General features: G+C 44.2%; 1 protein-coding gene across 1 annotated transcript in view; it reads right to left on the bottom strand.

Moving 5' to 3' along the window:
- LOC119970310 (chondroitin sulfate synthase 3-like) overlaps positions 1–11,961 on the bottom strand; it is a 268,297-nt gene extending 256,336 nt beyond the window's left edge. The window contains exon 1 of the mRNA XM_038804713.1: positions 9,986–11,961. Coding sequence (XP_038660641.1) covers positions 9,986–10,906 — 921 coding nt within the window. The 5' untranslated portion in view covers positions 10,907–11,961. The remainder of the gene's footprint in view (positions 1–9,985) is intronic.
- Positions 11,962–12,598: the final 637 nt, after the last annotated feature.

The following is a 12,598-nucleotide window of genomic DNA, read 5'->3' as shown; positions in this document are numbered from 1 at the left end:
ATTTTCTTCACTAATAAAATTAAACACACAAGTGTATATTTACATGGTTCCCCAGGGGTTCAGTGGGCTAAATCGCCTTTCATCTCTACTCACCTCGGTAATCTTCAACCCCTTTCATAAGCGAGCGAGTCAGAATACAATTAGGTACTTTGTTGGATTGATATTCCGCATCATCAGAGGGAAATATAAATGCCAGATGTTTTCAGGTTTGCTGATGTTGCATTCTTGTTCTGTGGCCAATATATTAGATGGACTCCCAAGCAGCATGTGTGTTATATAGTAGTTCAGCACCTTACACAGAAGTATTTTATACCAAAGTAGATTAACTATTTTTACTCCAAGTGACTTTAAGCAATTCTCTGAAGAGAACACAAAATAGCTAGAAAATATGTTTCATCAACAACCCTCATATATTCAGGTGCATCCTGAATATTTTTGTGACGATCTTGAACACTGAAGCTCAAATGTATGATCTGATATTTCCAAGTAACTAATTTATTCATACCATTCCTCCACAGGACAAGTGGTAAAGCAATATTTTAAGAAATATTCTCTGTAGTCAACCTGAAACTTCATCACTTGCTGCAAAAGACTTCTGAAAAATTGCCTTAGCAATGTTCTGGTGGAGTAAGTTCAGAGCATCCACTGGATCCAAATTACAAGAATATCAAAACAACATTCCCTTTTCCAAAACTTCTTACAAAGCAATATATTAAATGCCCTGGAACAATAGTCGACAGCCTGCGGCCCAGGGGTTACATGCGGCCCATCAGGGTTCTGAGTGCAGCCCACAAAACATTTTGTTGACAGTTGCCTATGCACTAGGTTTCCAAATTCCGTTGGCTTCCAGCGCATATGATTAAAGTGATACACATGTAAGTAAGATAACATGAAGTGAGGTGCGTGATGTTGATTGCACACAACATTGAATGCGAGAGGCGTGTGCTCCTCCTGCATATAATCAAGCATAAATATTTATTTTGCTTTTAAACCACTTGAAGTTGATGACAGTTCTGTCAATATATGATTAAGTATTTCGATAACTTATGAAATATTTGGTGTGTATTAAATGTATTCAATCTTATTCAAGGGTCATAGTGAATATGCCCGATTTCAAACTTGTGGCCCACTGAGATGAAGGTGGGTCACTCATGCAGCCTAGTCACTAGCCTAGATATCCCATCACTGCCCTAAAAGAACGAGAATAGGGAAAGAGGATGATTGCCTTGGCTATTGATTAGTAAATTCAGTAACTAACCATGTTTAAATTGTGGCTATGTTCAATATATGGCAAAATCTCTAACATGTTAACCAGGTGCAGGGTGTCATCATGTTGGACAGGATATTGCCCCCCCCCCCCCCCCCCCCACCCCTGGGTGGACGCGGTCTGCCAATGGCTGGCAGCGGGATTCTCTCTTTCTGCCACCAATGGGGTTGGCCGTTGTGTGCACCACTCCACTGCCGGGAAACCCATGGTGGGGATTTGCTGTCGGTGAAACCGGAAGATCCTCCTGATGGGAATGGCCAGAAAATTCCAGTCATTATCAAGTAATAGTCCCCTCCCAAAAGGGATTGATGCCTGATCAACCAACAGAGGGTTCAGAATTAGTGTGAAATTAAGTAAGAGAACAATTACCTGGCAAAGGAAGCTACATAAAACAATAGCTTATAATAATGTAAACTTGTGATACCCATTAATTTGAGTCCAACCAAAGTCATATCTGTCTCTTGAAACACACTCACCACGATGGGTGCAGGTCCAAGGCACAATTCCTAATAATTCAGCAAAATTGTCATAATGATGGCTAATGTGAGCACGGATTAACAGGCAAACCCCAAATTTCTGCAACATTATCCTGATGTGATATCAGAAGAGTGGGACAACCCTCATGGAAATTAAAGAAAGTAATCTTCAAACATTTAGAGTTTACATTCCAATGCTGGAAGAGATTGGAGAAGACCGCCAAGTGCCAGATTCTAATTAAGATTTTCCAAAATTAATTGGTGCAGCTGAGAAATGCACAAATGTCATGCACAACCCAAAGCTTGGGGAGGGGGCGGGGAAAGAGAAAAAAAAATGATACAATTGCCAGTCACACAGCGCAAATGCCGCTCCTTCAATACATCACAGATTCAGGGATAAAAAGTGGGATTCTCCAGCATCCCAGCTGGGTCTTCTCTGTTCCCTCCGCTGTCAACAGGAATTCTCATTGAAGATACCTCATGCTGCGGGGAAACCCAGGAGTGCACTGCAGATGGGACCACAGAATCGCCCCGCCAGCAAACGGCCAAGGAATTCCGGCCAAAGTTACAAAAGGACACCTGGCCATGCTACCCCAATCTAAATGTGTTTGCTGTCAACACTGATGTTGAAAATGTATGCCATTCCAGAGTTCAAGTACCTTCTTTGAAAAATGTAATGCCTCATTGATACACTCTATTCATTTGGCTAACTCACAAGATGCTAAATCAAAAGCTTTGCAGTTAACTTTATCTTTGGTGAATCTTGTAGAGCAAACATTCATTGCTCTGTTACATTTTTATTCAAGTAGAGAATCAGTCATATGCTCGCCTTCCAAGAAATTCAACGTCATTTAAGTTACAAATCCCCATCCCTTCAGACATCTGACCTTTTGTCTGCATCACAGCTCGAAATGTTTGTAAATCCTGATAATCTCATGACATTCCCCATTACAATTTTGAAAAAGTTAAAATGTTATTTGCTTTAATCTATCTAAACAAATTCAAATTATGCAAGTAGCACTTAGATAAGATACTGTTTCGTTATAACCAAATAATCTATTCCTATTTAGTTTGTGATTTTGTTGAAAAAAGTACTCAAATTATGAGCCTCTCAGTTCCACTTAACTCATTGTGTACTTGAAGCACTTTTTATATTAGAACCTTTATGTATTGTGTGCATCCTTATCATTTTGGAAGGACTTCTATCAGCTGGTTCAAAACAAAGGTTTTTCAGATTTGGAGCAATGACGTGGGCAGATATAGTGTGGCCCATTCTTGTAAATATAGCACGATAAAGGATCAAAATTATTCACGATAATGGCATTTTTAAAAAACTCTGGGTCTGGAATTTCTAAACGTTTTTCCCCCAATCCATATATCTTTATTTTCCTCTTCTCCTTCCTTACATCCCTGCCACATAGTCTATTTAATAACGGATAAGGCGAACAACTGTTTCTTAGTCTCCACCAGCTCCATTGGGAGATTTGCCAAGAACAACATGGGGTGACTCAGTCGCTAAATGTTTGTAAATTATAGATGGGAAATTAGAGGTAAAAACTTTTGATTTAACACTTCATGGCACTAACAAAAATCATGCACAAAATGTCTGTGCAGTTTAGCCAAATCTGAAAACTAGTGGAACAGAATTTCCTTGACCCAATCTGTAGCAAATTTAAAGCTGAACTTGCCACCAGCAAATTACTCCAAAATTTCCTGAAATAGGTCACGCTAACACATATAAGAGAACGGTGTAAAACAAGTGGCAATATCATGGCAGAGGAGAGAATTCAAAAGCTTTCTTCTTTGAATTTCTTTTCAACTTACTGATCTTAAGGAGATTTAATGGCTTCAAAGCTGATCACTTACACATATTAAGCACAGCACGTTTAACAATTCTCTGATTTTTCCATTATTTAAGGAGATAGATTCTGTTGTCATAAAAAAAATGTAATATTGAAAATACAGTGGGGGGATTTTGAGTCTGCACTAGCCGTCCATGGGGTCAACAGCGTGGGAGGATGATCCTGTGAGAATTGGGAAACACAATTCCCATTGGAGAGATCACCTTTCCCAATTTCCCCTGCTGGCGATGTCATGAGGTGAACCTCATTTTAATACATTTACATTGATTTAAATATTATTTGCGGTCCTCCTGCCACATGATCGCCCTCACTAAATATTTACACTTGGCTGATGTGACACTTTGGCCAGATTTGAGGCAGTCGAGAGATCCATCCAGGGACGTCGAGTTAAGTTTAGCCCACCTGGAGGAGGCTGGCACTGCCAAGTTAGCACAGGAAGCCCCATACATCTGTGATAAGGACTGGGGCCTTTAGGCAGCAGTGCTGATTGGGGGCCGGTTGCTGGCTCGATGAGATCCTGCCCCGCCAGAGTGACGGGATAAACCATGGCCACGTTTTTTTTTCTAAAAGGCTCAGTTTGGCGATTAAACTGGTCTGTGCAACTGGAGAGCTACACACCAGTTTTCTGTCTGAGCCTGACACTTTGCCAAATTCTAGCTAGATTCTGCCCAATGCAACTCTTGAAGGAGTCATTTAATGGTCTCCTTAGGCCATTTGGCCCACTTCTTCATAGAGAGTCAGCATAGACTCAATCTAAACAATCCCATCCCAGAGCCCTACAAGCTTATTTCCTTAAGTGCCCATCAAATTTCCTCTGACATCATTGACCATCTCTGCTTCCAGCATCCTACTGGACTGGGAGTTCCAAGTCATTGTCATCTGCTATGCAAAATGTTTCAAGGCTACAGACCAAGTGCTGGAAAATTGGATTAGCATAGATAGATGTTTAAAATAGAATAGAATCACTAAGTGCAGAAGGAGGCTATTCCGCCCATCGAGTCTGCACCAAACCTCTCTCAAAGAACATCCTACCTAGGCCCACAACCCACCCTATCGCCGTGCCCATTTGTAAACTAAGGCATAATTTATCATTGTCAATCTACCTAACCTGCACATCTTTGGACTGTGGGAGGAAACTGGAGCACCCGGAGGAAACGCATACAGATAAGGGGAGAACATACAAACCAAATACAGTGACCCAAGGCGGACATTGAACCCTGGTCTCTGGCGCTGTGAGGCAGCAGTGCTAACCACTGTGCCACCATGCCGCCCACTTAGTAAAATTGCCATAGTCCTAGATGACCATAGGATGCTTTCCCCTTTGAGGAGCAGAGTTGACTGGTGGTGATTTAACCCGAGGTTCACCAAGGCAGGTCCTTCATGAATAACCTCAGCCAGTACGGGGATTGAACCTGCACTGTTGGCCTCGCTCTGCATCACAAACCATCTGTTCAGCCAACTGTGCTATACTGGCCCCATTGGTTTGATGGTCAGTGTAGACTTGATGGTCCAAAGGGCCTCTTTCTGTGCTGTAACAGTATGACAAATTGACCCTGCATCTCTTGCCCAAAACTTCTAATCTGTGTTCCCCTATTCCTTACACCATCAATTAATGGGAACTATTTTTCCTTGTCAACCTTATCCAAAGCTGTCAGAATTTTTGTTACCTCTCTCAAATCTCCTCTACTCCAAGGAGAGTAAGCTCAAGCTTCTCAAACCTAACCTTGCAGCTAAAATTCCCCCATCCCTGGATCCATTCTGGTAAATCTGCACCATCTCCAGGACCCTCGCATCCTTCCTAAAGGGTGGTGACCAGAATTGGTTGCAATGCTCTAGATGTAGGCTAACCAGACTTTTATAAAGATTAAGCATAATTTCCGTTTTTGAACTCAAAAGCTCTACTTAAAGCCCATATAATTTGCTGAGCACTCGCCAATGTATCTGTTACCTTCAAAGATCTATGCATCTCCCCTCCCACATTTCCCCCTGTTCCTACATTCACCTATATTGCCTCTCCCTATTCCTTCTACCAAAATGCATTACCTCATACTTCTCCTTATTAAATTCTATCTGCCATTTGCTCACCCATTCTGCTTACCTACCCATCTCCTGCTGCAATCAATTTGTATTACCCTCGCTACTTGCCACTCCTCCAAGTTTGGTATTATCAATTTACTCTGAATTCAAATCTCAACGTCATTTATAAATCAAAAAGAGCTGTGGTCTTAGCTTTAACCCTTAAACGAATGTGACCCTCCAGTCTGAAAAATAACCAATTTACACACTCATTGTTTTCCTATGATAAAAATGAACACAGCAGCTCATTGTCACGCCAACTAGTACAAGGAAATTCCAGGACAGTGTTTTCATTGAACAGACATGTCCTTGCATTATATGGAGGAATAACATACACAATTAATTGATCTGCTTTAACTTGCTGTACAAATCAATAATACCGAAGTATTGAATCCAATGATTCAATTTCAGGAACCAATGTTCATTATAAGTTAAGGCAAATAAACTAGAAGAAAAGCAAAATCTCTCAGACTCTCTAACCGCCTTTCAGTAACTCCACAAATATAACATAGATAGGACTGTGTTCCAAGGACGCAACATATTTCAAAATAAAAATGGTAATATAAAACACCCCTGCTTCATTCTTGTACACAGAGCCTTCGGGATAGAGAGTTTCTGCACAGTAATGTCAGTACAATACAGATGAATTTGGCAAAACCAACATTAGAAGAAAAATAAATCAGAGAATCATAAACTTGCATTGTGCCTAAAACAACCATCTTTTCCCCTGGTTTAACATTCAATTAGCCTGAATCCGGTCTTGCCACCAGGTGGACATTGTGCAATTCAGTCAATTACACTGGCTCAAGAATGCTCTTCAAATTGCTCACTTTGAAAAGCTTTTAATATCAAAAAATATCTCATTTACCAAGAAATTGACTGGGGCACACCAACGAAGCTAGTAACTGGTTCAGTATCTTTTTTCAAAAAAGTGATTTTAAATCAGGGTCCACACAGGTGGTGGACTAAATATTTGATTTAAAATGTTTATTTTTGATGATAAACACATTTTCAGCTGTATTAATAAAACTGCATCCACTCTTTGAAAGTATCAAGGAACCCATTGTAATGGAAAGAAACAAAAATATAATTACGATTTGTTGGGCTACCAATTGCACTGGCTCATAGGAGATTTTACTGGAACGAACTGTAACCCAGCTAATACAATTCCAAGCACATTTTGGGCATAATTTCCACAGTTTTGTCAAAGCAGGATCTGTACCTCTTTATATTATCCTGCTCATGTGTTAATGGCTTGAACGATACCTCAGAGAATACTAAAAGATAATTAAGTCTGACATGTCACGGTTAATTAAAATGTTACTTTAAAGTTACTGTAGCCACTGAACTTGCATCCAAGGTAACTGTAACACGGCTTAAATCACTGGAAATTCCATCCGGGCCCTCGCCACCCTGATCGCCCGCCATAGAATCCTGTATGGCTGGCAGTCAGCAGCACCACCCAGAGCTGCACACTGGCTGTCCGACCTCTCGGAATCTCTCCAAATGGAGAAAATCAAATTCGCCATCCGAGGGTCAGACGACGGCTTCCACAGAACATGGGAGCCATTCACGCGAATGTTCAGGGACCTGTTTGTAGCCAATGAACAAGAGGAAGAATAGCCAGGTAGCCAAGAATCAGGGGAAATTAGTCCAGAATCAGGGGAAGGTAGCCAAGTCATGAAAGGGAGAGATAGACTGGGAGGGAGGGAGGGAGGGGGGGGAAGACAGCTAAACCTGAGGAAAAAAAGGCAAACCGTGGGGGGGGGGAGGAGGAAGAAGAGAGAGACGAAAGGAGAACCAGCGGGGTGGGGCGGGGAAACAGGAGCCGGAAGAAAGGCACGGGATGCCAAAACGTGCATGCCATCTCCAGGAGCAGGGAACGAGGAAAATAAAGATGGAGGGCTGGAGGAGCAGCAGAAGCGGAGGCGAGCGCGGGACGGCAGCAAGACCCCCCCCCCCCCCCCCCCAACCCCGCAAACAGTCGCCTACTTACGTGGTGTAAATAATACCTTGCTCAGAAACCCAATAAAAATTTATAAATAAATCACTGGAAATAAAGGTTGTGCAATATGGATACCCATGAAGTAACTACCTCAGCCATGATACCATCAAACAGTCAAAACAATCATTCTGGAGCAATGTCTTTGATTACATCATTTCCTCACTCACATAATAATGTATACTTGCTACCCCTCATAAAGAAAGCTTCCATGTTACTATCAACGGAGCTGCTACAACAAAGGACAAGTCAGTATTCCTCTCCGAATTGAAACATACAGGTATCACGAAGTTTAAACGATTTTAATAGGTGGAGTACCAATAAATTATCAAACTCATGTCAACTACTGCAGATATTGCCAGGCAACTCTGGGCCTCAACATCTATTGCTGCTTGGTTGCGAAATGAGTATGTTAGTGCTACACTATCAACATTATATATCACAAAGCACTCACCTTAAACAAAACCTTTGAACTCAACAATCAATATTTTACAAGTCAGAGATTTGAAAGTGACACAGGATACTCATTATCAAGACAAGTGATTGCACTTGCGACTTTTTGTTGCGATTAATATCCTTGCCACACAACAGGTTTTTATTCTGCCTTTGGGAGACACTATTCCACAGCATTTGAGAGAAGGTTAGCAAGTTCGAGAGAGGCAGGATCAGCCCTGCCCTCGCAGCATTGTCAGTGCTTTAATGCACTAATACACTTCTACAACCTTAACATCTCACATCAATTAAAGCTTGATCAAAGAGCTTGGGGGATGCAGAGATTAACAGTGTACCCCTTAAACTTTTAGTTATGTGGTACTTTACACAAAGATAGAAAAAGCACTCATCTTGAAGGCACATAATATAGCAACTGCAATATTATTATAATAACACAAGTATTCATGTCTCTGCAGAAACTAGGTTGTAACTCACCCAAGCTATGATTTAGCAGTCTGAAAATATCTGCATTTAATACATAACCTACACATGTACACACAGCACTATGGTTACTGGAGAACTTCCTAAAACTGCACAAGGGTCAACGATCAAACCAAAGCTTACATGAACAAATATTTGTTTTTAAATTCAAAGATACAACTTTCAAACACTCTTCAACCCCCCCCCCACCCCCCACCACCACCACCCGCCCACATTTCTTGACAAGGCAGAGGGGAGCGTGTTTAACATTTTGTGAGGTTCGGAAAAGTTAGATGAAAACAAGATTTCCTGCTGTGTACAGAAATTAGAAGAAATCATATTTACAATTATATTTTTTTAAACTGGAGGAATTTTATTAACGACAAAGCAAGTGATGGGCACAACAGTACAAAGATGGAGTAAAAAAAGTTTCAGGAAATTAGACAGGTTCTCACCAACCAAATGAACACAGACTCATTAGGAATGCATCGGGGGAATCCTCTGAGTGGGTGAGCCAGATGAACCTTAAAGTCATCCTGTCTGAAATTGGTATGATGGAACTACTTCAGATACAAACTTCGCCATTCTGTCAGTGCTGTTGTGAACCTGACATTAATCTCACAAAAAATTGTCCATTGAATAATAATCACAGCCTTGGAAGATCTCTTTTAAGCTTAAGTCTCTGACTGATTTTCTTGGCTAAAAGTTTCTGAACACAGCTTTACATCAACTCACCTTTAGCTGTATGGATACAGAAATTCCTGGCCTTAGTGCTAACTTTATTGCATACATTTTATTCTAAGCTACCTCCCCCCCCCCCCCTCCCCCCCCCCCCCCCTCCCCTCCCCCGCGCCCCCCCCCCCATCAGATTGAAGTTGAATTCAAGAAATGGATAAAAGAGCATATTGATATAATGTCAAAGATGTGCCATCATTGCAAAAGAGCATTCTCTTTGCTTTCATCACTCCTTAATGCCCTCTCACTCCTTCCCCTCAACTCCAAACAACAACAAAAAATCCTACCTTTAATTTTGCATAACACAATTTAGTCATACTGAGGACCAGCTTAGTTTGGTACGTCTCAGGAATGATATGGCACATGTACAAAATGCTAAAAGTAGCGATTGCTCGTTAGACTGGAGTTAAGCTTACCCCCAACCACCACCTCCCCCCCACCCTCCCCCTCCCGCACTGAGGGTGCATAGGAGAAAGGGGTAGTGCAAATGAGGAGGGAGGGGGCTGGGCAAGGGGGCAGCAAGTGCAGAGGGGGCAGCAAGGGCTGGGCGGAGTGAAAATGCAGAGGAGTGAGTGTGGAAGAGGTTAGTGTGGAGGTGTGTGTAGGAGGGAGGGTGGGGGTATGGGTGTACTACTGACACCTCTGAAGTGCTCACCTCATAAGACCAGACACACTGGGTGTTGGCGAACCTCCGCACGCAGCGGCCGATCTCCACGTCCTCGTGTGTGGTGTACATCTCCCGCAGGCACTCGCCAATGTGCGGCACCATCCGGCGCAGCACCTCCCGGCTGAATATCATCCCGGGTCCCCCCATGCAGAAGTTCTCCCCGGGCTCCAGGGCCAGCTTGCCCAGCTCCTCGGTGGTGCCCAGGCCGGTCTGTCCCAGGTAGATGGGCTGGCTGCTGTTGAGAGACCTCAGCAGCTCCTCCAGCCGCTCGCCTTTGATGTAGACATCGTCGTCCGCCCGCATGAACCACTCGTAGCGCTCCAGGTATAGGTCGTGCATGTACTTCAGCATCATGAAGGACTTCTTCTGGGGAGGGTAAGAGTCATCCACCCCGGGCAGGGAGATGAGGGGGATGGGGACAGGGGTGAGGATGTCCTGGGAGCCCTGGCTCGAGAAGAACTCCACTTTGCCCGGGATGGAGGAAGCCCAGGTCCTGTAGGCAGCCACCGAGCGAGAGTCCAGGTACTTCTTGGCCGTCATCACCCCAACATAGAGGAAACGTTTGCTGTTGCCGCTGGCACGGTGGCCATTGTTGCCCCTCGCAGCTTCCTCACCTTCCTCCTCCTCATCCTCTTCCTCCTCCTGAGTCTGGTCTTCCTTGGGCAGTTTACTGAACAGGAGGTTGTCTTTGTGCCAGCCCAGGCTCCTGGAGCTGCTACTGCTGCTGCTGCCACCGATCGCCCGTCCAATTCCTGCTCTGTTCAGCAACGAGGAGCAGATGTTGAAGATCTTTTTGTTCTTGCCGTTGATTTCCACCACCCTGGGGACGATGAGCCACGAAGCGGCGGTGAAGCCCAGCACCAGCCCTAGCACAACACTCAGCCATGGTCTGCGAGCTCTCCCAGCCATGGTCAGCCGCCCCCTTCAGCAACCAGACAGGAGGGGGGCAAATCCCACCTGTCTACCGACCTGCCTACCCTCCAAACAGCGGTCCCGGGCTCCGGCAGCCTACCCCACCATCGCAAACTGCTGACTCTTTGTTTAAACAGTCATTTAGAAAACCGGTAACTTCATAAATGAAAAGAGAAAAAAAACATGTTGGTTCTCTTCTCCCCCCCCTTCCCCTCCCCCACCAAGACCAAGGACAAATATCTTGGGTTTTTTTTCTGCTCCTCCTCTCCAACCAGTCAAGTGTCCACCACAACTGCAACTCCGCAAGTCTTGGGCTCCCTTTTCTTCCAAGTTGTCACACAACCTGAAGGAAGTTACTGTATTTCATTGCGGGCGATTCCTTTTCCGTCTAGGGGTAAAAGATTCACGCATTTTGTCAGGATTGTTTTGTTGTTGCTGTTGTTCTTGTGCAGTGCTCTTTTTTGTTATATTTAAAATCAAAACAATAACACCAAAATAAAAAAAAAGTTGCCAGGGAATGAAGAGAGAAGAAAAGGAAGCGTTGTCAGGGCTGGGTGCACGGGCTGAGTGGCGGAGTGGAACAGCAGCACATTTGCAGCCTGGCTGGCACTCCCACTCTCTGCTCTTTCTCTCCTCCTCCTCCTCTCATCCACTCTCCCCGCTTCGCCATCTTGTTTACATTTGACGTCAGGGTCAATAACTTTTTCTTCCTTTTATCTTCCCTCTCTCTCTCTCTCTCTCTATTTTCCGGTCCTTTGCTGTTTCAGGCTCGGCTTCCCTTCATTAATATTAATGCCGCACTCGGACGGAGAGCGCAAGAGGAAGGAGCTGAGGGAGAGGCGGGAAGAGCGGCGCTGCAGACTGACAGCCCCGCCGCCCATACACACCGTCCGCTGGGCCAAGAGGGCGCAAAGTCCTTCGCCTGCCCGCCCGCCCCACGGTCGAAGCGGCCCAATCAAGGCGAGCTGGAGGGCCGGGACATCCGCCCCTCTTTACCCCGGAGCCGGGGTCTGAGCCGCGGCGCTGGGACCTCATTGCCGGAGGTGGAGCTCCGGGCAGACTTTACTTGACACTGATGACTGGCGTCTGCTGAGAGAGCAGGGCAGAAAACTGCCTGCCACATCTAACCCAGCGCCCTGATCTCCGGATCTGACTTCACCCAACATCAATATTCCCGTTAACAGGCTGGTTAAAATCAGTGCGGGATACTGTGAGAGCATTTCGAAATTAAAAGCCCCATTCTCCAAAGTGAAAGGATAGGAATAATAAGGTGGCTGGTTAGGGGGGGTTCGGTGACTAATGATACCGACGACCGCAGAGAGAAATAGTCAACTTTAACCAAAGTGCGGTACAAGGAGAAAAGCGACACAGCTTTCAGAGAAGTCTGTGCTGGGTTTGGAAGATTATGGATTCCAAATTTTTACATAAACTCCCATTTACTTTGTACTCAATGTCAGATCGACCTGTAATATTACTTAATTTGGGGCAAGCATTTGACTAACAATGCAAGTAGACACTAGATGCCAACAAGTTATTCTCAGCAAAGTGCAAACTAAAGGTAATGGATGTCTGTTGGATCCGCTTTCTCCTGCATGTTGGCAGACGATTGCAACAGCATTCTCTTCGGCATGATATAGTGACACAATTGAATAGAGTAACGGCCTACCCTTGCTCACCAGGATCACAGAC

Source organism: Scyliorhinus canicula, chromosome 8 (assembly GCF_902713615.1).
Source record: "Scyliorhinus canicula chromosome 8, sScyCan1.1, whole genome shotgun sequence".
Lineage (NCBI taxonomy): Eukaryota > Metazoa > Chordata > Chondrichthyes > Carcharhiniformes > Scyliorhinidae > Scyliorhinus > Scyliorhinus canicula.
Note: the sequence above shows the minus strand (reverse complement) of the source record. Positions and strands in the feature narration are given on the sequence as shown.